Source organism: Pygocentrus nattereri, chromosome 28, assembly GCF_015220715.1.
Source record: "Pygocentrus nattereri isolate fPygNat1 chromosome 28, fPygNat1.pri, whole genome shotgun sequence".
Classification (NCBI taxonomy): domain Eukaryota; kingdom Metazoa; phylum Chordata; class Actinopteri; order Characiformes; family Serrasalmidae; genus Pygocentrus; species Pygocentrus nattereri.
The window spans coordinates 20,593,859-20,621,255 of record NC_051238.1 but is presented as its reverse complement, the minus strand read 5'-3'; the positions used below and the strand labels follow the sequence as shown (position 1 = coordinate 20,621,255).

The 27,397-nt window shown below is 41.7% G+C and overlaps 4 protein-coding genes across 4 annotated transcripts; 2 read left to right on the top strand and 2 right to left on the bottom strand.

The window, feature by feature from the left end:
* Nucleotides 1–363: 363 nt before the first annotated feature.
* On the bottom strand, nt 364–13,585 carry gle1 (GLE1 RNA export mediator). Its single transcript, XM_017702839.2, has 16 exons — nt 13,387–13,585; nt 12,898–13,146; nt 12,628–12,786; nt 11,773–11,921; nt 11,617–11,677; nt 8,915–9,169; nt 6,803–7,028; nt 6,513–6,625; nt 6,298–6,367; nt 6,003–6,145; nt 5,689–5,879; nt 4,351–4,480; nt 4,158–4,262; nt 3,977–4,059; nt 3,463–3,526; nt 364–961 (listed from the first exon to the last, which is right to left on the bottom strand). Exons 1-16 carry the CDS (start codon nt 13,483–13,485, stop codon nt 893–895), a joined length of 2,166 nt encoding a protein of 721 aa, XP_017558328.1. The 5' UTR covers nt 13,486–13,585; the 3' UTR covers nt 364–892.
* A 683-nt stretch (nt 13,586–14,268) lies between these two features.
* c28h22orf39 (chromosome 28 C22orf39 homolog) lies at nt 14,269–18,564 on the top strand. Its single transcript, XM_017702842.2, has 3 exons — nt 14,269–14,393; nt 16,316–16,483; nt 17,463–18,564. Exons 1-3 carry the CDS (start codon nt 14,328–14,330, stop codon nt 17,592–17,594), a joined length of 366 nt encoding a protein of 121 aa, XP_017558331.1. The 5' UTR covers nt 14,269–14,327; the 3' UTR covers nt 17,595–18,564.
* A 128-nt stretch (nt 18,565–18,692) lies between these two features.
* mrpl40 (mitochondrial ribosomal protein L40) lies at nt 18,693–21,918 on the bottom strand. The gene is made up of 4 exons (XM_017702841.2): nt 21,754–21,918; nt 21,317–21,397; nt 20,480–20,635; nt 18,693–19,613 (listed from the first exon to the last, which is right to left on the bottom strand). The coding sequence occupies exons 1-4, from the start codon at nt 21,804–21,806 to the stop codon at nt 19,304–19,306; spliced, it is 600 nt and encodes a 199-aa protein (XP_017558330.1). The 5' UTR covers nt 21,807–21,918; the 3' UTR covers nt 18,693–19,303.
* Nucleotides 21,919–22,086: 168 nt separating this feature from the next.
* On the top strand, nt 22,087–27,397 carry acaa2 (acetyl-CoA acyltransferase 2). Its single transcript, XM_017702840.2, has 10 exons — nt 22,087–22,239; nt 22,924–23,090; nt 23,248–23,376; nt 23,780–23,896; nt 24,177–24,324; nt 24,414–24,589; nt 25,869–25,998; nt 26,092–26,162; nt 26,273–26,427; nt 26,536–27,397. The coding sequence occupies exons 1-10, from the start codon at nt 22,224–22,226 to the stop codon at nt 26,618–26,620; spliced, it is 1,194 nt and encodes a 397-aa protein (XP_017558329.1). The 5' UTR covers nt 22,087–22,223; the 3' UTR covers nt 26,621–27,397.

Here is a 27,397-nt window from a genome sequence, read left to right as displayed (position 1 = left end):
AACATCACAAAATTAATGTAAAACAATGTCTCAGGCCATCAGGCAGAGTACTCAGTTATTTCATGTACCTTTCAGCGAGGTACCTTTTAGAGGTATTATTATTCAGACACGTGTTTCCGATCACCACCACTGTGAGCGATTCTTCACTAGAATGGGGCATTTCACGTTAATACACTCTGAATGGCTGTTTCCTTGTTGACCTTTCAGGACACCGAATATCAAACCCTTCTCAATTCTCAGAAAAAACTGCTTTTGCAGAATATGGGCCCTTTCAGTTTCTCCAACCTTTACAACAGATATCGTTCCCTTACAGCCCTCCCTCCTTGGTTTACGTCTGCATAAAACAAGAGTGACACAACAGAATTAAATTTGTCCTCTGTGTACACATTTAATCACTATAGATATACACATGGATGTACAATTAATTCCTCCAAGCACGTATAAAAGATCCACATTCCATCAGCAACAACAACCTACAGTGAGGCTCATGCCATGATTCATAAACACATGAGCACATTCGGTGTCCGCAAACTAAAAACTCTGTCAGATCAGATTCGTTTAAAAACTGCTGGCTTTCTCCAAACATAACAGCAATTACAGGGCCCTGACTCTGAAAAAAAAAATATATAAATAAAAGCAAACTGAGACAGAAATACTTAAAACAAACAAAAAAAAAAGCTTTCATATACAAAACAAAACCTAGAATATGCCTATCAAGGAACAAGATCCATCATTTGATCCTGCTAATATATATACCTAAACAGAGCTTTATTTTTCAAGCCATGCCTTATTTTATGTAATCATACATAGACTGAAGGCTGAATGTGAACAGCATGTACAATGATGTTCCATGAAGTATAGCGTTGGGACTAAATATGGTCAAGTCCAACCATCAGGATCTCCAGAAAGCTGACATCAGTTGTCCTTTGGGTGGATCAATCTGCTTGTTTCGTAAAGCGTTCTAAGCCAGAAAGAAAGGGAAACATTAGTACTGTACATGTTTCATAAAGCCAGACACCTTGGGACCAACAGTATAGTAGTTGGAATGCATAGAACAGTTTAACCCCTGTAATCAGATTTACATCTTTATAGTAGTTTTTTTTTTTAAAGAATGTACACTCGCCGGCCACTTTATTGCTAGTAAAAGGTTGGACCCCCTTTTGCCTTCAGAACTGCCTTAATTCTTCGTGGCACACTTTCAACAAGGTGTTGGAAATGTTCCTCAGAGATTCTGGTTGGTTATTTGAGTTCCTGTTGCCTTTCTATCATCTGGTACCAGTCTGCCCATTCTCCTCTGACCTCTCACATCAACAAGGCATTTTCGTCCACACAACTGACCGCTCACTGGATATTTCCTCTTTTTCGGACCGTTCTCTGTAAACCCTAGAGATGGCTGTGTGTGAAAATCCCAGTAGATCAGCAGTTTCTGAAATACTCAGACCAGCCCGTCTGGCACCAACAACCACGCCACGTTCAAAGTCACTTAAATCCCCTTTCTTCCCCGTTCTGATGCTCGGTCTGCACTTCAGCAAGTTGTCTTGACCACCTCTACATGCCTAAATGCATCGAGTTGTGGCCCTAATAAAGTACCTAATAAAGTGGCCGGTGGGTGTATATTTATCTGGCTGTGTCTCTGAGGCCTGTGCTATGTTTATGTAGCGTGTCTTCTCTTCATGGTCACCATGGTGCCCAGAAGGCGACTGTTCCTTGTAATATGAGATAAGGACTTGTGTACTCCCATCTCTAAGCTATCCTATCAGACACGGCAGTGTGACCTACAGAAGTCAAACTGTTTACTCCCATCACTGTAAAACTGGATGAAAGCTGAACTTGTTGAAATTACTCCAGGCAATAGGCCTGACTGAAGAGTGTCTGTTGCAGATGTTGTTAGGTTACATATGATGTAAAGTACATTTGTGGAAAGAACGTAACCAATCTATGTAATGTATGCAGGTGTGTATAATATACCTACATGCTGTACTGGCTTTGCTGCTATTCTCTTCACCGGTCACTACCTGCATGAATTTTCACTTTGCTAATTCATAGACAATTTTTGTTCTTCATGACAATTTATAGTCATAGTTATAGACACTGCTATAGATACACTGTCACTGCTTATGTGCATATAAATGTTTTGATGCATATGTAAATTGTAATGCCATTTGGCAACAGTTCTCTCTCTTTGCACTACAATAGTTATATCAGCTTCAGACATATACATACATACATATTCAGACAGTTTGTCCTTACAAATATGCAAATTTACTGTTTTAATATTTACATTGAAATTAAAAATCTTATTATTAGCCAGAATAGTATTTGATTAAGTATTTTATATATATATATATATATATATATATTGTTTTATTCTCCTCTGTAGAAATTGTGTTGTCTAGTTGTAGAAACCAATTATCTGAGTGCCATCTGAAGCATTTTAATGTATAGATTTCCTTGGCATATTGTACATATGATTAATAAAACACTGTTTATATATGGTTGAATGCAAAAGTCTAGGCACCTGAATACCATCCTCTATAGAACATACTTGTGCACATTTTAATGTAACTGTTTATTTGCTTACATTCACTGCATTCACACATTATGTTGCAATACTTACTTCTACCTACATTTACATTTACAGCATTTAGCAGATGCTCTTATCCAGAGCGACTTACAAGAAGCTTGTACCTTGCACCTCTCTCGCAATAGTTTCGCAACAGTCTATAGAATAAGAATCCCTGGTAAGGGCTACTAAAACCCCATTCTGATGATTTATCTTGACGGAGGGCGGATCTTTAGAAACACTATAAGTGATTTGGTGCATATACTAGAGTTCAGGGTGTTTACAATATTTTTTTTTTCTCCACAGAAGCCAGAAAGCTAATGTTTCTGCTAGAAAGTCAAATATCACATCTGTACTTTTTAGCTTGTACAATACAGGAACGCCATGCAGCACTATAGAATACTTAGCATTACATGATAAAACCTTAAATGCTAGTTTTAGGCCACACTGCCCCTTCAAGGGTAAGGTTATGTTGATGTAAACATGTTGACTTGCTGAGATGATTAAATTGTACAATCCTTCTAGTTGTTTTCTTTTTATACTTTATAGGGTATATTTTGGGGGCAGTCGTGGGCTGGAGGTTAGGGAACCAGCTGAAGGTCACCGGTTCGATCCCCAGAGCCGACAGCACATGACTGAGGTGTCCTTGAGCAAGACACCTAACCCCCAACTGCTCCCCGGGCGCTGCGGATTGGGCTGCCCACCGCATTCCCCATTGTGGGACTAATAAGGGTCACTTAATCTTAAATCACACCAAAGAAATGATGCATTTCTAAATGTTTAATCTTAGTCATGCTGTGGTAACTTACCCAGCATGTAGTATCATTCTGTGGTGAAAGTACAAATGAGCCATTCCCAGTATTAAATTTAAGACAATGGTGTCATAAAAGGTTTCTCACCTCCAGAAACTGCTTAAGTCTAGTTACTGAGCCCATTTGACCAGTGCTGGTGACCGCTTCAATCCTGAAAGAAATAGAAGAGGCAGATCCGGACCAAGCTAAGTACACAGTCATGGTTTCAATAAAGTTTAATGTAGTATAAAGGTGGGACCATCAAATTTGTTAAATTAATTTAATTTTAAAGTTCATGTTCAGCATAAGGAACTGCAGCAAAGTCAACAGTTATGGTCCGTGTAATGCCGCAGCAAATGCTGAACATCAACAGACTCTTAAAATCACTTAATGTAATTACTCCACACATTTTGAAATGAGTTCCCCACTGAATATGAAATATTAAGTGGGAAACTAAAGGCTCCAAGCATAAATAAGTGGTGACTGAATGCATCATGTTCCCAAAGAACTGTTTCTTCCAGTAAAGAAAGTAGACTTTTTTTCCTCATTTGAACATCTGTTCATTTCTGCCACTGTAAAATTAGTAATGATAGTCAAGGAATATACATGGTAATAGATGTACCTGGGAAAGTATTCGTCTCTGATGAGCAGCATGAGTTTCCAGAATTGCGCTTGATATTGTTTCAAAAGAGCATTTCCACAAACCTGTATATGCCAAAACAGAGATGGCAAGAAAGCATCATCACAGGGGATCAATATAGGGAGAACAGGAATTCCGGAGGTTTCTGAAGTGACTTTTTTACCTCCAGAAAGTCAAACAGAAGAGTTGCGGTGACATCAGCAAGAGGCTCCATGTTCAGCATCTGTGCCAACCAGCGCCAGCCATGATTGAGCCCATGTGGATCAGGCTGTAAAGGACGTTACACAGAGAAAGATCAGCCCATATCAAAATAAAATGAGTGTTTTATACATAATATAATGTAAAGCAAATATTACCACTTGTTTGTTGCTATGAGGCCATCTTAGTTGTATTATAGCAGCATACAATCGGATCATCCCAGACATTCTCTTCAAAAAGCTGTCCTGTCCCTCCACACCCGAGTCATCCACACGATACCCTAGAATCCTACAAGGCAAGACACATTTCACCTGAGTAACAGATTCAAAATGCAAACTGTTTTGCACCAACACAGCCCAGATCAATTTTAGAGGCAAAAATTAAATAGGTATTGGTACATAAAGCCCGTTTCACATATGCCACCTCTCTGTGACATTTCGGTACAAATGTTATTAGATTGAAGAGTTCACACAGGCTGAGAGATCAGAGTGGCAGTGCACCATAGATATAGCACAGAAGCAGTGTGGTATTCGGAAAACAGGCAATAGGCCTATTTCCCAACCACATGCAGCAAAATACAATGAAATAAACAACAAAAAAATGAAAACTTGATGAGTTGTGAAATTTTGTGTTTTTAATATTCTAGTTTGGGTTCTATCCTGTTTTCAATTTAAATACTAGCCAGACATTTCATGGTGCATAGAAATGTCCCAGACGGTAAACCACATGGCCAAGAGGTCAGGAACCGATGTTGGACAAGAAGGCCTTGGGGGCAGTCGTGGGCTGAAGGTTAGGGAACTAGCCCTGTGACCGGAAGGTTGCCGGTTCGATCCCCAGTGCCGACAGCACATGACTGATGTGTCCTTGAGCAAGACACCTAACCCCCAATTGCTCCCCGGGCGCCGTGGATAGGGCTGCCCACCACTCCGGGTAAGTGTGCTCACTAGAGTGTATGTGGTGTTCCACTTCACGGATGGGTTAAATGCGGAGGTAGAATTTCCCCGTTTGTGGGATTAAAAAAAAAAAAGCATCGCTTAACATTTGACATTCCAATTCATTCAAAAGGTGTTCAGTGGGGTTGAGGTCAGGGCTCTGTGCAGGCAACTAGAGTTCATACACACCAAACCCATCAAACCTTTCTGCACAGGGACTCATGCTGGAGCAGAAAAGACCTTTCCCAAACTGTTGCCACAAAGTTGGATGCGCAGAATATTCTGAAATGTTCGTCAGCACTTGGTGTGGTCTACCATGTTGCTAAGTTGTTGTTGCTCCTAGATGCATCCATTTCACAATAACAGGACTTACAGTTCATCACTGCAGATCTAGCAGGGCAGAAATTTCTTGACTACTTACTTCTTGACTGACTTGACTATTTATTCATTGAGAAAAGTGTATGTCTGTTGAACTTGCTGTACTGCTCTGCCACACAAACACAGTTCATGAAAATACCTAAAGTACCTAAAGTTGATGAAATCAGTTTTGCTATATATCCTTACTTCTGATACTCCTCCATAGTGGTGCCATCCTTCATAGGCGGGTAGTGGGGAACAGCATAAGGACACTTCTTGTGAAGGTGGGCCAAGATGAGGTCTCCAACTTTAGGATGCAGCTCCCAAACTCCTGAGGCCACCACCGCTATTGGGAATGCTGCCTCATGATGAGATGCCACCTCTTCCTCTCCTTGTTTCTATGTACATTTTCACTCAAGATTGTCATTTGCACACAAACTCTTTTTCATCTTTAAGTCGAACGTCAAGTAAATAATACAAACTAAAAACACCAAATAACTTTATAAAAGACACCAACTTACCACAAACTTTTCTGCTAATTTATAGCTCACAAATTCTAGCCCATGGGGATGCTGGGACGTAGACACCGACTTCCCACCAGACACAATTTGCCGCCCTGATAACAACTTGTCAATCTTGTCAAAGATTTCCTTCAATTGAGAACCTAAGTGTCAGGCAAAGTTAAAGAAAAAGACCCGTTAAGAAAGGGATGTTTTTATCTCTGTAATGAGGTAGAGATGGCAGGAAACAGCATGGCCTGCAACTCATGGGCTTTTCAATAAGAAAGAGAGTTCTAACAGTAAGAAATAAACTCACCCGAAATGCTGGAGATCTGGCTCACAGGAATTGTTGCTGCCTTCTGGAGTTCCATCTTCAATTTCTTTGTCTGCACGAATGCACAAAATGTAAATCCTTCTACATTCAGAATTTCTATTATTTGAATGCATTCAATATTTCTGTAAGATTACTGTATATAGATGCAGATTTACACAGCAGCATTAGTCCATTAAATTAAAAGGTAGAAAGTTGACCTGCATATCTTTTGGGTTATTCAGATCTTCAAATGCCTGAGCGCACTGACTGGCCACGTCCTGTAGCTCTTTGTACCATTTCAAGGTGCTGTCTTCAGCTCTAGTCTGCAGACCTGGCAAGAAAAAATTGTAAGTAATGTAACTTAGAAGGTGCCACATGATGACAATGGTGCATTGGTGCCGTCTATGATTTTAGACAGAAATGGCATTTTATTCCGATACATACAAATTATATTGAGTAATAACAAAAAACACTACAAAACTATTATAAAACGTTTCCGTCAAGCCACCTTGCTTTCTGGCTTTCTCCTTAGCAGACAATGCTGCATTCTTCTTCTGCTCCTCTTGTAGAGCTTTTAAGTCTGCCTGCTTCTTTCTCTCCTCCTCTTCCTCCTGCTCCTTCTTCTTCCTCTCTTGAGCTTGAGCCATCTCCTCCTGCATGGCTCTGAGCAGTGATCTCATTTCCTGTAGTGCCCGCTCTGCCACAGTCATGTCCTCCACACTTGGAAACTGACCCTGCACAGGAATGGACAGGAGGAGGAATACAGGAAGCTGGTGAAGGACTTTGCTGACTGGTGTAAGCTAAACCAGCTGCAGCTAAACATCAGTAAGACTAAGAAGATGGTGCTGGACCTTAGGAAGTCCAAACCTGCCTTGTCAGCACTCACGATTGATGGTACTGATGTGGAGGTGGGTGGGACCTACAGATATCTGGGTGTGCACTTGGACAACAAGCTGGACTGGAGCTGTAAGTCTCATGGTGTACAAGAGAGGCCAAAGCCTTCTGAGGAGGCTGAGGTCTTTCAGTGTGAGCACTAAGCTCCTGTGGACTCTACCAGTCTGTTGTAGTGAGTGCTCTATTCTATGCTGTTGTGTTCTGGGGCAGCAGCATTAACAAAAATGCTCTGAACAAAATTAACAAACTTATTAGGAAGGCTGACTCTGCTGTAGGAGTCAAGCTGGACTCTTTGGAGGTTGTAGCAGAACAGTGGACGCTCAACAAGCTGCTACCCATCTTAGACAACACCTCACACCCTCTGCATGCTACGCTGGATGAACGGAGAAGCTCATTCAGTGGTGTCTGTTACAGCTGTGCTGTGTTAAAGAGGCCGTGTGAGATCTTTCTGACCCACTGCTATACGGCTCTACAGCGAGTCTCCTTACTGCAGAGCCGGTACTGATCTCCTGCTGTCTAAACTGAGCTGAACCACATTACTGTATCTCTGATTAATACACACTCCGCAGTGCATCACAGCTATTACTGTAATGACACTTTTCACTGTGCACTTTACTTTATACAGTAATACTGATGCAGCTCATCATGTCTATATGTGCTGTTAGACCTCACACCACTCAGTGCCTGCTGTCTGTAAATACAGTCAATCTGTCTCATACGCCATGTGAATATGTAAATAGATATACTTTATTTCTCTTTTACTTTAACTTCTGTCTAGATTTATTTCTATTTTGTATTTTCTGCATTGTTTATGTAAGCTTATGAGTAATTATATGTCTTGCTACTGAAACACTGCATTTTCCCTCCAAGATCATTAAAGTTCTATCTATCTCTGTCTATCTTTTAATGCTACAGCACAAAGTTATTAAATTAAATGAAACTGGTTGCTTGGATAGTAAGTATATTTGTCTATAATGTCTATATTTGCATTACAGACATTGCAATATGTACCTACATCTACACTCACTGGCCATTTTATGAGGTGTTCAATTGCTTGTTAACACAAATATTTAATCAGCCAATCACATGGCCGCAACTCAATGCATGTAGGCATGTAGAGGTGGTCAAGACAACTTGCTGAAGTGCAGACCGAGCATCAGAATGGGGAAGAAAGGGCATTTAAGTTACTTTGAACGTGGCGTGGTTGTTGGTGCCAGACGGGCTGGTCTGAGTATTTCAGAAACTGCTGATCTACTGGGATTTTCACACACAACCATCTCTAGGGTTTACAGAGAACGGTCCGAAAAGAGGAAATATCCAGTGAGCGGTCAGTTGTGGACGAAAATGCCTTGTTGATGTGAGAGGTCAGAGGAGAATGGGTAGACTGCTTCCAGATGATAGAAAGTCAAAAGGAACTAATAAAGTGGCTGTTGAGTGTGTGTATATATATATATATATATATATATATTTGTGTGTGTGTGTGTGTATATATATATATATATATATATATATATATATATATATATATATATATATATATATATATATATATATATATATATATATAGGTATGTTTGTGTGTGTTCTTAGAATCTTAGAAGACTCTTAGAAGTTTCCATTGGTCCATTCATCATTCAAACAGACCACTAAAAAGCAGACAATGTTTTCAAGTAAAGTAAAATGAATCGAAAAACACAAAATGACTTCGAAGAACAAGACAACTCACTTCTGCTGTGGTGCGCACCACCTCTGAGACTTGTGAACACAGCTGGTTGCCACGGGTGATATAGGACGTGTGATCGAGGGTAAGGCCCGTTTGTGTGGCTGATGAAGGTTCCAGGAGCTGATTCAGTTGAAGCACTTCCTCTTGGATGGCATTGAGTGCCCTCAGCCTCTCTCTGCCCTCCACCAGTCTCTGCTTCTCAAGCTCTGCTTCCCGCAGACGCTGCTGCTCCGCTTCCCGCAGACGCAGGTTCAGGATCTGACAAAGCAAAGTCAAATATCAGGGCCACCGATTCAAAGGTGGCAATTCAACTGCATTGATTCTGGCATGTTAGAATAGATTACAGTTGATGTCATACTATTCAGGATGTATGCAATTATTTTTAAAATAGGAACAACAAAACTGTCTCTTTTGACATAAAATCGATGTATGTACAAATTTTTTTTAATTGATCTCCACTCATTTTAATGAGTTCCTCTGATCACATTAGTGTACTCGCTCATTTAAAAAAAAAAAACTACCATATCATACGAAAATAATTTAATTCAACTGAATTACCCCAGATTCTGAGATATAATGTTGCACCAGATAGTTTCCAAAATTATTTTAATTAATAAATAAAATAGTAAATAAATAAAACAACTGTGAAGTTAAAGATACACACTCCTACAAAACATAATATTAGCACTAACATAATTTTTCAACATCATTAAAAAGATCACAAATATCTGTGTTTCTTGGTTTATAATAGAGTGAAAATAAAACAGCAGTTACTTCTAATACTATAATACATTTGAATGTAATTAGTTGACACTTGATCCAACACTCAATTTGAGTCAAACTTCTGCCACGTATAATTATGAGCCTTTGACTTTTTTTGTTTTGTTATTTTAGTGCAATCACTTAATATTTCAACTGGATTTTGAATGCTGAATTTTCACCAGCTGAACTGTATCATTATAGTTAATAATACATCAATATATTGAAGTTAAGTAATACTTTTTTAATTCCACAAACGGGGAAATTCCACCTCCGCATTTAACCCATCCGTGAAGTGAAACACCATATACACACACACTAGGGGGCAGTGAGCACACTTGCCCAGAGCGGTGGGCAGCCCTATCCACGGCGCCCGGGGAGCAATTGGGGGTTAGGCGTCTTGCTCAAGGACACCTCAGTCACGGACTGTCGGCACTGGGGATCAAACCAGCAACCTTCTGGTCACAAGGCCAGTTCCCTAACCTCCAGCCCACGACTGCCCCCATCATTATTAGATATGCAATAACTGTTCAAATGAAACGTGAATAATTAAAACACCTAATCTTCCACCAATGTCACTGTGCTCCTGTACAAATGTTAGCAGTCTGGAAGCCTATATATCAGAGGAACTTCTCCAAACCATCCACTGCCTTGCCATAGGCCCAATCCCATTTCACCCTTTGCCCTTTTCCCTTAGCCCTACCCCTCCGTTTTGCTCGTTCACGTCTAGGGGTACGGTTGTCCCAACTGTTGTTGAGATGGAGGGGTAGGGTGAAGTGTTAGGGCTATTTGGCCCTAATTTTTCAGAGGTACTACAAACTGTGTTATGAGAAAATTCCCAGGCTGCCCTGCAAATCATCGGCAAGACGGCTGCACAGGCAACCAAAGAGACACATAAATGTAAGTATTTCTCTGTTAAAAAGCCGCTGTACTGTAAGAACCATTGTAATGGCATTTTATCGTCATTTCCTCCATAACACGCACAAAAATCGCTAGTAATACGTTGATGTCTCGGTAGCTACCGGGCGAAATTTCCTGTTCCACCTTAAATGGTGCAGCAGTTACGTGCTGGTACCTGAGGTTGCCTCACCATTTAAGGTGGAATGGGAAATCGATCATGAAGCTGGAGATTAAAAAGCTAAGTTCAGCTTCATATCACTAAAAAATTCTTGGTGGTGATAATAAATAATTGCCCCCTCTTTGAAGGCGGATGATGCCCTAAATGTATTTAAGCAGTGAGGAGCTGAACTTTCCCCTCCTCTGCTGTCACGGCAGGCTGGCAGGGTCGCCTGCAGAGCAGCGCTAGTAGCTGTTGATGAAATGATTGTTTGTGCTCTTTTTTATTCAGTGACTCGTTTGATTGATTGATTGATTGATTGGTTGATTGGTTGATTGGTGCATAAAACTGAAGTTGTGAATGAATCGCGAGCGCCGATGCTTTTCAGTCTCCTTCAAATGAACGGCAAATGTCAGTGTGATGTACCGTTATTGCTCTAGTCTGAAGACACAGCAGGAAAACACCAGAAAAAAATTGTTATTTTTACAGGCTATTTTAAATATAATTCACCTGTCCTGTCATGTGACACACAAGTGCGATCACCACAGCTGGAGGCGGCATATTGGAAATGGCCGGAAAACCTCGTCTCATCTGTTTACGTAAAAGTATCTGACGACAACTGATGACGTATCCAGTTCTTGAAGGGTCGTCCCATTTAATAGGGGGGAGATTCCAACCACTACCCCTTGTAACTCAGTTTCAAGTGGGAAGGTTACACTCAAAAAACAAGGGGTAGGGGTAAAAATAAGAAATGGGACTGGGCCTTAGTTAACACCACAGGTTTGTTATTTTCACCATAGCCCTAGACTGGCTTTAAAGTAGAAGAAGAAGAAGAAGAAGAAGAAGAAGAAGAAGAAGAAGAAGAAGAAGAAGAAAAGAGAATCCTTACTTTCATTCTGTGTCTGTGCTCTTCCTTCAGCTTCTCCTGCCGCCCAAGGCTTTCCTGCGTCCTTATAAAAACGAGACAACAATATCTATGTAAAAATGCACTGGAAATGACCACACTCTCCAGAGTAAAGCGAGAAACCGTGCAGTGGGCACGTACTCCTTTTCCATCATGTCCCTCATGGTTTGATACTCTTGCCTCTGCTTCAGCTCCATGAACTCTTCAAAGCGTTTAAGCTGCTCCAACTCTCGGCTGGCTACGGTAGCCACGAGTCGGTCCTGCAACTCTTGCCTCAGGCTCAGTTCTGCCTGTGAGAATAGAAAGAAACATGATTCAATCAATCATTATCATCATAATGTACACTCACCTGCCACTTTATTAGATACACGTTCAATTGCTTGTTAGCACAAATAGCTCCCCAGTGCCGACAGTCCATGACTGAGCTGTCCTTGAGCGAGACACCTAACCCCTAATTGCTCCCCGGGCGCCGTGGACAGGGCTGCCCACCACAATTTGGATTTGAAAGTGACAACAAGGTAAAAGAGAATTGATGATGGCCTGCATAGTCTACAAACCAATACCAAATGATAAGTATATTCTTCTCCTTCTTATTATTATTATTATGCTCTACCATTTTCAGCTCCTTCTTGGTTTTTGCATGGATGGCGTTCAGTTGACAATCACATTTTGTTTAAGGATGATTTTAATGATCTTTAATGTTTTTTTTCTTTATTGGCATCACCACATCAGTCCTTTTTGCGTTGTGCATGCACTAACGATGCAATATAACATAGGTTGCCAATAAACAACTAAGCTGCAGACTGTGATTACTGAAACAAGTGTAATTCCTACAGTTGGTGATTAAGTCTCATATTTAAAAAGTTTGAAATTAAACCTATCAGTCACGTTTTTTCTTCAAATCCAGTGTATTAGAGTACACAGCCAAAAGAACAAATATCGGTCACTGTCCAGTTATTTACAATCTGTGTACGTAATTTTGTGAAAGTGCGCCACCTTGGCTTTAGCCCGATGTGTTTCTTCACAAATGCAGATGCAGCCCGCCATCCGAGTGGCCCTGGGTGAATGGAGGGAGATGGTTGGTGGCGGAGTGCTGCTGGGAACAGGGCTGAGATCCACCATGGAGTGTAAATTCTCCAGCTTGTCTTCATTTACCTACATAATACAACATAACGACAGAATATTAAAGAACTACACAAACACTGACAACTAGCAGCATTCTGCTTAAATCGAAACAAAATAAATTAAACAGCTAAAGGACCTTACCATGTCATCATTGTCAGTAGTGGCAGGAGGAAGAGAGGTGGACTGTGAGATCGGACTGGTGAGTATATGGTGGGGACTGATGGGAACTGAGCTAGAGACAGGAACATCTTCAGATGTGGCAAGGCTTGTATCACGGATAGGAGAACCCAAAGAGCAGTTTTTGAGCAGATGTCGAGGACTCAGTCTCTTCAGAATAGCCCCAGAGATAGGTGACAGGCTGGTAACTTCTTTACAGCCAGCAAGAATATCCTGGAGATTGAGGAGAAATGTAGCAGTTTACAAAAAACGTGTCAACAGTAACAAGTAACTTTACAGAAAAACAGGGTTACGTTTTTCTAGATTTGTTAGAATCTGTTACATTCATTCAGCTTAATGTTCAACTGAATGAATAGATATTTAGTCGACTGCCTGCTGAAGGAGAGATCCACTCATCATCAGTGGAGTCTCAACGTTCAGAAGTGCTGTGAACGAGTGTGAAACTAACGTTACCTCCCCCTTTTCGATCCAGTCTGGGCTGTATTTGAGTTTTCCCTTTGGCGAGTTTTTCAGAGCCTCCAGTGTTTCCCATCTCAGACCTTCTGTTCCCATTTTAGCGTAACTTTAATGACCGAGTGATCCCAAAACAAAACGGACAGGCTTGGAATTTGTCTTTTAGGCACAACAAGGTTTCCGCTTCCTACGAGCCAAGCTACAGAATAAAGGTCTCTCCATAGCAAGTAGAATATACTGCAAAAATCTCCTTATCGTCCTCGTCGGTTTATTGAAGTTTGCTTGATTTTTATTAGCTTTTTTTTTGTATCGTCATCAATGACTAATTAAATAACGGTGAAAAAAGACGGTCAGACAGAAGCCACCCAGCACGCGGCCTGCTCACCATCCTGCCATCAGGCAGGAGATTCCGCAGCGTCCAGGCCAGAACGACCCGGTTAATGAACAGGCTCGACCCACAGCCTGTCAGGCTTCTGAACCAGCTGAGAAGCTGTGGGTCCCTTTCCCAACTACCACTTCACGTCACTCTGTCAGTCTTATTATAATATTATTATTATTATTATTATTATTATTATTATTATTATTATTATTATTATTATATCACATCATCTCTTCTATGGACAATAACACCTTAACACTAAGCCACTTTAAAGAACAACACTGAGTCACTCGAGCCACTTTAAATGTACACTGTCTCTGTCTTGTGTATACTGTGTCTATATTTCGTGTGTAATTTCTCTAGATTTTGTAATTAGATTTTTAATATATATATTTTTTATTTTATTATTATTATTTTTTTACTTATTTACTGTCTGTAGAGTGTTTATGTGAGCGTCACCACAAGCATTAAAACGCATAAATGTCCTGACATGTCGTGCAAATGACAAATACACCTGAAACCTGAAGCCTGAAATGGATGTGGGCAGTAGAGGGCGGTGTGCATGACTCGCTCCTTTGCAGTCCAAGAACAAGTCCGTCCAATGGCGGGGTCAACGTCCCCGTGGAGGGTATGTTCGTGATAGTTTATTTCGTGTTAATGCGGCCAGTGTGTTTTTTGTGTCTGCTTCTTTAAGCATGTGGGAGATATTGCTCGCTATATGAGCTGGTCCCGAACACGGACGAACCGCTTTCGCGGTTCAGCGTGTCTTTCCTTTTCCTTTAGCGTGAAGCTAACCGGTTTCTACTGGGCTGCATCGACCGGGCAGGTAGAACGTTTGAGTGGAGGGAATCAGGAACGCGTGTGGCATCACGTTAAAGTCCTCATGGACCGTCAGACGGTCCACATTTTCGCTCCAACCCACCTCGCACCACGTGTGAGTTTGAGGAGTCTCTGGTGACCAATTTGAGAACCACTGGGCATCAGAAGTGGAGTTGGGAAACAGTACAGTTGTTCCCATAGTATTGAACTACACAAGGTATAAATGATAGGAGACGAAATTTTATCAATCAGTAATTGCTTGGGTTTTTTTTAACAGCCAACCCGTTGTTAGTGTCTAGGGTAGTGGTCACTGTGGTTCTGAAGATGGTACCATCAGCCACACTTTCTCCAGCTCAGTCTTTGATTGGCTGGATCAGGATCAGTAGTGTTAAGGCAGCAGGTTGAAACTGATCTCTGTAGGCCCAGTAGTGTAGGGAGTATACAGACCCTATGAACTGTAATACAGATGCAGTGTTTTAGTGTGAATACTGTTCCAGCAAGATTATTTCCCAATCCTGCTAGAGGGCACTTGTAAGCCTCGCCGTCCTCGTAGGAAAGTGCGAACGAGGACCACAAATGTACCAGCTTCAAATTCTTCTGTAACACATCTCCGCTTATGAAGGTCTTCACAGCCAGTTGAAATCTGGGTGTTTTGAGACAGAGAATAGCTGAAACTGTGAAGACCACTGGGTTCCCAACAGTAGTGGCATCTTACCCAAAATGACTTAAGATACAGGCTATATAGGTTGGTGGATAGGTTTGCCTGCCACTTTATTAGGTACAAAAAACCTAGTAAAAGGTTGGACCCCCTTTTGCCTTCAGAACTGCCTTAATTCTTCATGGCACACTTTCAACAAGGTGTTGGAAACGTTCCTCAGAGATTTTGGTTGGTTATTTGAGTTACTGTGGCCTTTCTTTCATCTCAAACCAGTCTGCCCATTCTCCTCTGACCTCTCACATCAACAAGGCAGTTTCGTCCACACAACTGCCACTCACTGGATATTTTCTCCTTTTCTGACTGTTCTCTGTAAACCCTAGAGATGGTTGTGAGTGAAAATCCCAGTAGATCAGCAGTTTCTGAAATACTCAGACCAGCCCGTCTGGCACCAACAACCACGCCACGTTCAGTCCCTTAAATCCCCTTTCTTCCCCGTTCTGATGCTCGGTCTGCTCTTCAGCAAGTTGTCTTGACCACCACTACATGCCTAAATGCATTGAGTTGTGGCCATGTGATGGCTGATTAGCTATTTGTGTTAACAAGCATTTGAACAAAGTGGCCGGTGAGTATATTTCATGTAATTTATCTGTTGATGAGGATTCTAAAGAAGTGAAACCTTAGTAAGGCTTAGGCCGAGAAACTTGAATAATGAATCTCCCCCTCTCTCTGTCTTTCAAAACACTTTTACAAATGGCATTGACAAAAAAGAGAGAGAACTTTTTAAAATTATTTTAGCTGTTATGTTTTTATCATTTCCCAGGTTGTGTTTTTGCCTGATTAAAAGTAAGGTTTGTAACTCTCCAAGTGAAAAAGCAGGTAATAGCCCTGATTTGCCTCCCAGTTCATTAATAGAGAAGCCGTATTCTGTCCATGTGGACAGAGGTCAGTTTGCATTTATTGCCTTTAGTGCTGCAGTGAAATCTTTTGAATAAAATTGGTGCCGTGTTAAAACCTATCAAACGAAGCATTATCACCGGTTCTGTTTCTGAATTTCCGGATGTTTTTGATTTCAGCCGCCTCGGATGTGTGACGCCTACTGGAGTGAATTCAGACACTGCAAGAGTTTACGGCACCGCTTCCATCACTACTACACTTACGGAGCGCCGCCTTTGTGTGAGCAGTGGAAAGAAGACTATGACGCGTGCAAGGAGTGGGAGAGGACCCAGAGTACACATGCCAAGGTCAGTCTCAGGGCTGGATGTGCGTACCCCCTTGCCCAGCATATTTTAGTCCTTTCCCTACTCCCAGTACACCCACTTCAAGTCATGTGGGGCTTGTTTAGGAGATGATTAGTTGGATCGCTTCTGTTGGGAGCAGGGAAATGCTAAATTGTGCAAGATAGGGGTTACTCCGGGACCAGGGCCTGAGCTCTAGAAGCCAGCATAGTTTGTGATTCCCTTGCTGCCACTCTGGCTCTCCAGCTCTCAATTCATGATCCATATTAGAGTGCTTCTAACCCACCTGATGTTTTTCTTTGTCATCATATCAGCATTAGAGGTCCGCACAGGCATGAATTGAAGCCTGAACCCAACCTGGACTCACACTTTTGAGACCTGATCCTTGAACTTAATTTGATATACTGGATATTGCATTCCCTGTGTTTCTTAAACTGTGTTTAAGAATTCAGGGCCTCCTATAGATACCTGTTTCTACAGTAATGAAAACTTGGTTTGTTGACATTCAAAATAACCATATGAGATAATCAGCGTTTTATCGGTGGGGTTTCCAGTGCTGTGGTGGGGTGTGCGTTTGTGAACGGTCAGTTACTGTGTACAAATCTCCACAGACGGGCTGTACTTCAGCAGTGATCTTTCCACCCACCCAACACACCCTGCTTATTATCCCTGTTGTGACTGACACCTCGTCCAAAGACATGTTCTCACGCTAAACCAACTCTCTGTAGAGAGAATGCACAAATTGACATATGCACAGTCCTTCAAATAAAAAAAATCTTTAAAAAATGTCACTCAGACATCAGACCTGAGCCAGACCCAAGCCAGGTGTCGTACACAAGAAAACAGCTCAAACCGGGCCCAAAATAGGGCATTGTATCAGGCCCCGCTGACTTGGATCAGGTAGCAGACCTCTAAACTGTGTATACTTTTGTCTTTCTTTAGTGTTGTTGCTCTCTTGCATATATCTCCTTATCTGGTTCTTCAGGAATGTCTCCAGAAAAGTGAGAGGAATCGAGTGTCTGAGCAGAGGAAATTCACTCCAGTTTGGGAGTTGAGGCAAAGCCCACCGTCTGATTGGCACATGCCGCTTAATCAGGACAGACCACAGGACTCTTGAGGGTGCACACGCCATCATATTCATTCACCTTACAAAGATTGCCATCCTTTCCCAGAACTACTCAGTCCACAAATACCCAATGGCTATGACTGAAATGGATCCTTATTTGTGTCTTAGGGCAATATTGACAACATTTGAGTACCTTTTTCTCTTGGGGACCAAATTGTAAGTTTTAGGACGCTGCAATGTCCCACAATGCACTTATAATTTCTAGTAAACATCACAGATCACTACATCACTTGAATGTATACCCAGAGTGACAGCTGAGCCAATGAAAATGAAACTTGCCACTCTTGTGGCTCTCTGGTAACTGCAGGTCACTGTAGTCGTGGAACAGTAGTTAAATGCGTTTTTACTTGTCCCTCATTCCCTGCACGTTTCAGAAATACTACACCCCTGTCCAGGAATAAGAAACTTCAGCAGCTAATGTTGGTTTGTTTATGTGACTGGTAAGTAGTGACGCAGGCTGATGATCAGCAAGAATATGAATTTATTGATTCATGCATTTGACCATAATTAGGTGGAATAAATAGTTCTTCCCTGTGTAGTGTGGTACTAACAAGTGAGTGGGGATCCATTTCAGTCAATACCTAGATTTTGTGTTCAGTATGACTGTTTTTGTAAATATTCTTCAATGTGTATCAGCACTTGTACTCTACAAATTGTAGAACTCTGAAGATCTGTACAAAGACAGCCACACAGGTGCTCTCTGGGAAGATGTGAGGTCAAGGAGAAAAACAGGGTTTTTTTTATTTTTGCCAACTGTTTCAGTGCCACCGCTGATGGGTCATTTATGGTAGTCACTCTGAAAACCTTTGTCCATGCATGCGTGTTTGTACATCTTCAACAGGTGTTTGGCCTCTTATGTTCCATGTCTTTATGAAAAGACCTCATTGAAAATATGCATATCAATAAAATGCAATCGTAAGTCCTGTTATGAGCAACAGCTTATGAAAGAACTTTTAAAGTGTTTCTGTTGTGTAAAGACATTCGTGTTTTGTGTGGTTGGTGATGGAATGTTAGTTTAAATGTAGAGATTATTATTATTATTATTACGCAGTACTGTGTGAATCCATCAATAATAAAAGAGACACTCAGTCTTTTTAACTGTTTTTATTTACAAAAATCTAGTGTGAATTTCAGTGCAGTATTGAGGCTTTGGTGTGAGAAATAATTTACTGAGTCAGTTAACTTCCATCGCAATGGGGGGAACCTAAGGCTACGTTTACTGGCTGTTCAGTTGCACTTCTGCAGATCGGATTTCAGTACCACATATGAAAGCGTCTCAAATCGGAATTGAAAACATCAGATTCGATGCATTTTTTGCCATTGTTAACTTAAATGTAGGATGCCGATGCAACACAATTTTATTCTAAGTTGTTGTGGACCGTCTCTATTGGTACCTTTGACGGTTTCACTGGGTGAATTTATTTGAGAAATAAAGCAGGGAGGCGCAGTGATATTGGAATCATATTGGTATTAGTTGCTTAAAGGAAAAGTATCATCAGACAAATGTTTAGATCTGACTAATATTTCAAACTGGTCCCTTCACACCATCTCTACTGAACTTAAATGAACACTGTTGGGAACCTCACAGGTGAGCAGCAGCACTACTGCTCCATGTCGGCATCTATCAAGATGACTCCAACAACTGGACGCACAGCTCCATCGCATGTTTTATCTGTAATGGCAGCAGTCTCTGAACTCCTTCACTGCGTGTACACTCGTGTAATGTCATTGTATTTGCCATCAGGGGCCTCGTAGTTTGCAATGGGTGGTGTATAGCAGGGACCCTGGCGCTGGAAAGGGAAGAGACCATTATCAGGGCTGAGTGCTGCTTTGTAGAGCTCCTCTGATTCCAGTTTCAGCTCCTCCAACGCTTGTGTCTGAGCTTTTAAGGCCTCCTCAATGGCTGCTTTCTCACCCTGGTGCTGGGAGTGTTTGTATCTGGACCACTCCTTAAGCAACATTGCCCTCCTCTCACTCTCCTCAAAGGACAGCTTAGAAGCACTACGGACTCTGCAAAACATAAACAAAGTGGCTTGATGTGATAAAGAGGTCAGCACAGATGTTCAAACGTTTAACTCCATTCAAGAATACCACTACAAAGACACACATTTTTAAAAACTTGCAGACACCTGCTCAACCAGTGTTTCTTCTGTCAAGTCAAGGGTATTAATAAGGAGTTTCTTCACCATTTACTGCAGTACCAGCCTCTACCCTTCTGGGAAATCTTTACAAAAGATGTTGGGACATTGCTGCTCTGAGCCACAAGAGCAATTGTGAGATCAGGTACTGAAAGCGTTCAATCACTCCAGAGAACACATTTCCACTGCACTACAGTCCAATGCTGGTGGGTTTTATACCCCTTTAACCAACACTCGGCACTGGGAATGATGATGGAGTCATGTGAGCTGCTGCTATAGTGTGGCTCATTCCACTGGCGATGTTTTTCAATAGAGATTATACAAGCTGTGTGTGCCTGTGTTAGCAATGAGTGCCCTTTAAGCAGCTGAATGCAATAGAATTACTGTTTGAATACTTTTGGAAAATGCACATTTGAAACTGCTGATCTACTGGGATTTTCATGCACAGCCATCTCTAGGGTTTACAGAGAACGGTCCGAAAAAGAGGAAATATCCAGTCAGTTTGTGTGGACGAAAATGCCTCGTTCATGTGAAAGGTCAGAGGAGAATGGGCAGACTGGTTCCAGATGATAGAAAGGCAACAGGAACTCAAATAACCAACCAAAATCTCTGAGGAACGTTTCCAACACCTTGTTGAAAGTGTGCCACGAAGAATTAAGGCAGTTCTGAAGGCAAAAGGGGGTCCAACCTTTTACCTGCAAGGTGTGCCTAATAAAGTGGCCAGTGAGTGTATATTACCTGGTCTCATCAAAGCACTTGGCTGGGATTATGAAGTCTTCAATAGGGATGAGCTCAGGTGGGATTTTCTCCAGCTTCTTCAACTTTTTCTTCAGTCGTTCTTTCGCTATAAGCTCCCGCCGAGGGTCAACCTTCTTCTTTTTCTTTGGCTCTGCCCTGTGTTGGGACAAAAGCGATCACAAATCAAGATGGATGCAGATTCCGCATCTAAGGACACAAACTCAAAAATTCTGCGCAACTAAATCAGTGAGATGCAAAACAAAGCCATTTAGATTAATCTGCTGCAAAATGGTTCACTAAAGATAAATTTAAAGCCTTCCCTACAGCACTGGCGATGAGAACGGTTTGCTATTTAAAATGACCAGCGGGCCCACATGTCTTTTTATAAAAACGTGTATCTTTATTCATAAGAATTCATAAGTCGTGGGCTGGAGGTTAGAGAACCAGCACTGTCGACCGGAAGGTTGTCGGTTCGATCCCCAGAGCTGACAGTCCATGACTGAGGTGTCCTTGAGCAAGACACCTAACCCCCAACTGCTCCCTGGGTGCTGTGGATAGGGCTGCCCACCGCTCTGGGCAAGTGTGCTCACTGCCCTCTAGTATGTGTGTATGTGGTGTTACACTTCATGGGTTAAATGCGGAGGTGAAATTGTGGGATTAAAAAGTGTCACTTAAGCAGTTAAACTGATGTCAGATGTCTGGTTCTATTTACCGCCACTGTGACTCCTCCTGGCTTGACAAGTTTCTCTAGAACCCAGCATGTCGCATTAAAGCAATCTGAACGACATTAACTACAGTTTAATGAGAGAAAAAAATCTGAATTCCCCTTTCACTGACCTTAACGGCACTGATGTCTTCAGTGAAAGCACCGATGCAAACCAGTGACTGCGTCTGACGCCACCGCCAGCAGACCCGCAGCTGGAAAAGAGATGGAGGAAATATGCAGCGAAACAAAATCAGCGTCCTGGACAAACACAAAGATGCGGCATGCAGCCCAGATGAAGCGCTAACCGAGCCAAGCTAGACTGGTTAGCTGACGTGCTAACCGAGCAATTCTTACTCAACTCAACTCAAATTTATTTACTTTAAAAACAACAGAGGCTGCAACAAAGTGCTGAACACTGCAGGTATAAAACAGACATATAGAACAGTAAACCAATAAAACCATACCAATAAAATAATATAAGCTATAAACAGTAAGAAAGTAAACATAAATAAAACCATACATAAATAATTCTTCGTCGAATAAAGATAAACAAGACACGTTTTCATACCTGGTCGGTCTCGATATCAGCTGCAACGCGCTGCGACATAAAATCCCTGACATTTTTAGTGCTAGAAACGAACGGAAGGTCAGTAAAGCGGGCAGCAGGTAAACATGCTAAGCTACTGCTTTAGCCACCTCGGCTGTCAGCATGTGCAGTGAATCCCAAGGGCATTTATTTTCCAACAGACGCAGTTTCGATATTTTATATTTTTCGGCAGTACGTTTCGTTTTGTGTACGTATGTAATGATATTAATTTATCTGCAATTATTTCTGGCTAAAGAACACAATGTTCGGCAGCTTTTTGAGAAAATAAAAATATGACGAATGTTAAAAGTATGACGAATGCTGCGTCCCGCGTCGCTCTTTGTAGGTGAAAGGTTTCAGTTTTCTGTTACTGGCGCTCACAAGTGACAGGCTCTCTTGACTGGTGACCAGAGGACGCTGACCTTCGTGCATTTATCATAAAAATCACCGTGATGTCGCTCTTAAGAGGTAAGAAAACTTTGGTCTTGTCATATATTAACAAGACGTTCACGTGCCCGTTTGGCTGCCCCTGTTTGTTGCTGTATATCTGAGATGATTGCTGTTGGCTGGCTGAGATTTCTGCGTGTGTTAATTCATTAAGTCTTTATTTCAGAGCTGCACAGAAGTGAGCAGTCATTTGTTTCAGTGTAGTTACTGATGCAGTGTGAAGGCAAGGCGCTCTTCAGGACTGGGCAGAGGAAAGTAGGGGAAAGGTGACCAGATAGGAAGGCCTGTGATGCTGTTTCTCACTCAGTGGGTCAGTTCCTCACTCACCTGTGGGGCAGTCAAATCCTGTCCCACGGTCCATCCTAGAACAGTGATTTTCTCTTCCATTCCTGGGGACACACTGCTCGGTTTTCTTAGCCCTCAGCAAAACAATTACCTGAGAAGCTGGATCAGGTGTGTTGAAAGTGGGCAGTGCTGTGGGTCACCAGGACCAGGACTGATGTTGACAACTGCCCTAGACTTTGTACTTTAATGTTGTTTGTTGTCTGCGAGGCCTAATTTAACTCAGCACTTGTCCAGGACTGACTCTGCTCCACAGAAACGGCTCAGATGACTGTATTTTAATTCCGTTCGAAAAGCATTTTAGCACCGATGTTTTCCAAACATTTACGCCCATGTATCATCCATTCACATTTCTTTGTGTAGGTGTGTTCATTGTTTCAGCTAAGAGGACACCCTTTGGCACATACGGCGGTGTTCTGAAAGACCACAGTGCCACAGATTTGGCTGAGCATGCTGCCAAAGCTGCACTTGCGGCTGGAAATGTTGCTCCAGAGCTGGTTAATAGTGTCATCGTGGGAAATGTCATGCAGGTTAGTGTCTACTTTGAGTAGACGATACCAGAGTAAGCACCCCACATATCTTCCTGTGTGAGAGCCTGCATAAGTGGTCACACGAAGGAGGTTAATATTTAGACGTGTATGTTGAAGGTAGCTATGCTCATGTATGGTCTCACTCTTTCTTCTGCAGAGCTCTGCAGACGCTGCCTATATTGCACGTCATGTGGGCCTGAGGTGCAGCGTGCCAGTATCCGTGCCTGCGTTGACTGTGAACCGCCTCTGTGGGTCAGGCTTCCAGTCCATCATCAACGGAGCTCAGGTAAGAGTACACCTAAAATGATCCGACCATCACACCCAAACTTTGAAAGCAGATCAGAAAATGCAAGTTTTCTTTAACTGATATTGTGCCATGCTGTAGTGATGCAGAACTTGAAGTCATGGCAGCACATGACTGAGGTGTCCTTGAGCAAGACCGCTAACCCCCATCTGCTCCCCAGGCGCTGTGGATTGGGCTGCCCACCGCTCCGGGCAAGTGTGCACACTGCCCCCTAGTGTGTGTGCTCACTAGAGTGTATGTGGTGTTTCACTTCACGGATGAGTTAAATGCGGAGGAGAAATTTCCCCGATGTGGGACTAATAAGGGTCACTTAATCTTAATGTAATTAAAATGATCTGCTTGTTTGTGATGGTGATCTAGTTCTGCTGAATGTGTGTTTATGTAGGAGGTCTGTCTCAAAGAATCAGAGATCGTACTTTGTGGAGGGACAGAGAGTATGAGCCAGGCCCCTTATGCTGTGCGCAACATACGCTTCGGTACCAAGTTTGGAGTTGATTTGAAGGTATGCTTACAAATACCTCACAGACAGCACCTATAAGAGAACGCTGTTATAACAAAACTTTCTAGCACTGAAATAGTCATTTTTTAGAAGACGGGGGAAAAAACACATTTGACTTTTAAAGGGTTAATGGTCATGTTATGCAATATTCTGTAATGCAGCATTGCATCCCTCTGTCTAATTGGTTTTACAGAATTCAGTTTTGCACCCTTCTGTTTTTTCACCCATTATTAGCCACTGGGGAAGAAAAGAGTCTTAACTGTTATTTATGTGTATGCACTAGCTTGAGGACACTCTGTGGGCAGGACTCACTGACCTACACATAAAGACACCCATGGGCGTCACAGCCGAAAACCTGGCTGAAAAGTACCAGATCACACGAGAGGACTGCGACAAGTATGCCTACCAGACACAGCAGAGATGGAAAGCAGGTCAGTTTACTCCACTAATGCTGGAGCACCAGCCTAACAGCCTCTTTCATTCTGAGTCATTCTGAGTCAATTTAGCTTCTTTCCTGCAGCTCATGAGGCTGGCTACTACAATGCTGAAATTGCGCCTATCGAAGTAAAAGCCAAGAAAGGCAAGGTGGCTATGACGTTTGATGAACACCCTCGTCCACAAACTACACTGGAACAGATGGCCAAGCTGCCACCCGTCTTTAAGAAAGGAGGCACGGTCACTGCTGCCAATGCTTCGGTGGGTTCCACAGTGCCCTTTCTATAATTAAACACATTTCACTATTTATTGTTTCCATACCTCATGATTACTTGCTATGAGAGAATGAAAGACACAGTGATTTTAAAGGGTCAGTTTCCCAGGCCCTGTTTAATTTAAAATGGTAAAAACACTAGACATTGCTGTTTAGTCCAAAATTAGGCTTCACCTATGTCCATAAAACCAGCCTAAAATGAGTAGTGAGTACTGAGTATTTTCAGAGGAAGTTATGTATTAAGATTTATAGTGGACAAAAAAAACATCATTTTACGATGAGTTTGCATGCGATGATTATTCTGCAAAAGTCCTGCCTCCTTTAGTTACTGTTGTGACCATTCCGGCTTGAATCACAAGCTACCTAGTAGCATCTGAAACACTAAAAAAAAAATGGAAAATTGAGAAGCATTAAAAGCAGTGCATGAAAGTTATGAAGAATATGATGAAATGCATTTTGGAACCGGCGGTCTAAAAAATAATCTGTCTTTAAAGCATCAGCATCACGTATACTTGTTTGACAATTGATAAACAAATATTTACAAAAAGATTCTGGATGTACAAATATGTGCACTAATCAAACCAGGGAAAGCTTTTACCTAACTGGTGTTAAAGCAGTTGGTTTTCATGTCTGACCCTTGTGTTTTAATCACAAGTATTAGGTCTGTATAGTCTTTGTTTAAACTTTCAGCAGCTACATTAAGAAAAGCTCGCTAACTGATCTTAATGTTATTCTATTATGTTATTTATTGTTGGACAGCATATTGAGATGGGTGTTTGTAAATACAGTAATATAGATAAGGTTTAACTCACCGAACATACCATAAATCTGCCTGCCTGTCTTCCATAGTTAAGTACAAAACGTATTCAGCTTCGGTAATGAAATTAAAAAAATCATTCGTCTTATCTTTATAATTCAGATTAATTTACCTCATCGTTCTTACTGCAAGTGTGTTCTGAGGAGTTTTGTCAAAAATGTTTTTTTCCCTTGGCTTGATAGTGGAAGTTGAACATTTGAAATTTACATAATCATTCATTCTCATTTCGTAGTGCCATCTAGATCAAAGTTAGCATGTTTTAACATTAAAGTTTATGACATTAACAACATTTTATGTCCCTTTTACGAGTGTAAAGTCTAAATATTGACCCAGTTTTGGTTTCTGTGTAATCATTGCCACACAGTCAGGCCTGCGTCTGTTCTCACTGTATAACTCAGTTTGTCTCCAGTTAATTTCTCACTTCTCTTTACCAAATGTGTTTCCCACAGGGTGTGTCAGATGGTGCTGCAGCTGTGGTGATAGCCAGTGAAGAGGCTGTTAGGGAGCACAAGCTCGCCCCATTGGCTAGACTTGTTGCCTATCACATCTCAGGCTGTGATCCAAGTATAATGGGCATTGGTGAGTTAGGCATCAATCTGTCCGCACATTTGCAGCTGTGGAAGAATGTTTGTCTTCTCGCTCTAAAAACCATTTCATGTCTCCTTGCTGCAGGTCCTGTGCCTGCTATAACAGAAGCTCTGAAGAAGGCAGGTCTCACACTGAAAGACATGGATCTAGTAGAGGTGTGTGCATCACTAGATGTGACCACTTTTACACTCGTTGCTTTATCCAGCAAATGAACAACCCTGAACACATTTGAGATATTTATGCTATGGGCTCATTTTGTCATCAGGTGAACGAAGCATTCGCTCCCCAGTATTTGGCAGTTGCTAAGGCTTTAGGACTGGACCCAGAGAAGACTAATGTTAATGGTGGAGCCATTGCACTTGGCCACCCACTAGGAGCCTCTGGCAGCAGAATCACTGCGCACTTAGTGCACGAGCTCAGGTAAACACCTCCACCCTGTAACAGATGTGCTGCGCTGTAGTTGATTGCTTTTTAAATGATCTCCTGCATTTATTTTCTTAATTGTTGTAATGTTTTTTCTGTTTATAGACGGCGAGGGGGCAAGTATGCAGTGGGCTCAGCCTGTATTGGTGGTGGGCAGGGCATTGCCGTAGTCCTGGAAAACACTCAGTGAGCACCACAATTCAAGAACACCCCTCCGAGCCTTTGACAACCTATTTTGGCCAGGTTATTCGAATAAAATGAAAAATAGATTTCAGACACGCATCCATACTTAAACCAGTCAAAACAGAGAAATTGATCCTTGAGAAATGCCTCAGGGATCAGGAAGCTACAGTCAGGAAATTATAAAACCTTTTTTGCATAGAAACCATTTTATGCCATATAGTCAGGGTGTTAATCATACAGAGCGTTTCTTTAAAAACAGCGTCCTCACTAGAGACAGTAAGAACTATTCTCCAGCAGACTTGGATTGTATTTTCTGCTACTTTGTTCAGCTGAATGTGTGACCTCAGAAGAAACCTAGTGTAAAGTTTTTGGGATTTGCCTTTAAACTAAAGGACTGACCAAAGTGCCTGCCGTTTTCTTACTTTGCCTAATAACAGTACCGCGGCCTAAATCTCACTCAGTTATATGTGAAGGAAGATCACTCTGATGTGAGGCATGCATTGTAATAAATATTCTGACTGGGAGTGCTTGAAACCTGTTGTTAGTTGTGGGGTCATCTGCATGAAGATTGTTAGACCTGTATACATTTCAGGGGTGACTTATCAGTTTAAGCAACTAAACCACTGTTGAATAATATAAAATGGAAAAGACCATCAAAATAAACAGATTAAATAACTAATTCATTCATGTTCCACTGTATTTCTCTATAAATAATACTTTCCTTTTCTGTTGAAATTTGTATGGTACACACTGCCTTTGTGATTAAATGGAGGAGATTGATTAA

What these genes read in the sequence shown, in the direction of transcription:
- acaa2 (XM_017702840.2), top strand. An exon ending in TCGTGGGAAATGTCATGCAG is followed by an intron (nt 23,091 to 23,247) that starts GTTAGTGTCTAC and finishes TTTCTTCTGCAG; the next exon opens with AGCTCTGCAGACGCTGCCTA. An exon ending in TCCAAGTATAATGGGCATTG is followed by an intron (nt 25,999 to 26,091) that starts GTGAGTTAGGCA and finishes TCCTTGCTGCAG; the next exon opens with GTCCTGTGCCTGCTATAACA.
- gle1 (XM_017702839.2), bottom strand. Translation starts at nt 13,485, where the DNA reads ATGGGAACAGAAGGTCTGAGATGGGAAACACTGGAGGCTCTGAAAAAC. An exon ending in CTACTGACAATGATGACATG is followed by an intron (nt 12,787 to 12,897) that starts GTAAGGTCCTTT and finishes TGTATTATGTAG; the next exon opens with GTAAATGAAGACAAGCTGGA. An exon ending in AGAGACGAATACTTTCCCAG is followed by an intron (nt 3,527 to 3,976) that starts GTACATCTATTA and finishes TATTTCTTTCAG; the next exon opens with GATTGAAGCGGTCACCAGCA.
- c28h22orf39 (XM_017702842.2), top strand. Translation starts at nt 14,328, where the DNA reads ATGACTCGCTCCTTTGCAGTCCAAGAACAAGTCCGTCCAATGGCGGGG. An exon ending in GGTCAACGTCCCCGTGGAGG is followed by an intron (nt 14,394 to 16,315) that starts GTATGTTCGTGA and finishes TTTTGATTTCAG; the next exon opens with CCGCCTCGGATGTGTGACGC. An exon ending in CCCAGAGTACACATGCCAAG is followed by an intron (nt 16,484 to 17,462) that starts GTCAGTCTCAGG and finishes CTGGTTCTTCAG; the next exon opens with GAATGTCTCCAGAAAAGTGA.
- mrpl40 (XM_017702841.2), bottom strand. Translation starts at nt 21,806, where the DNA reads ATGTCAGGGATTTTATGTCGCAGCGCGTTGCAGCTGATATCGAGACCG. An exon ending in AAGACATCAGTGCCGTTAAG is followed by an intron (nt 20,636 to 21,316) that starts GTCAGTGAAAGG and finishes GTCCCAACACAG; the next exon opens with GGCAGAGCCAAAGAAAAAGA. An exon ending in AAGTGCTTTGATGAGACCAG is followed by an intron (nt 19,614 to 20,479) that starts GTAATATACACT and finishes TATGTTTTGCAG; the next exon opens with AGTCCGTAGTGCTTCTAAGC.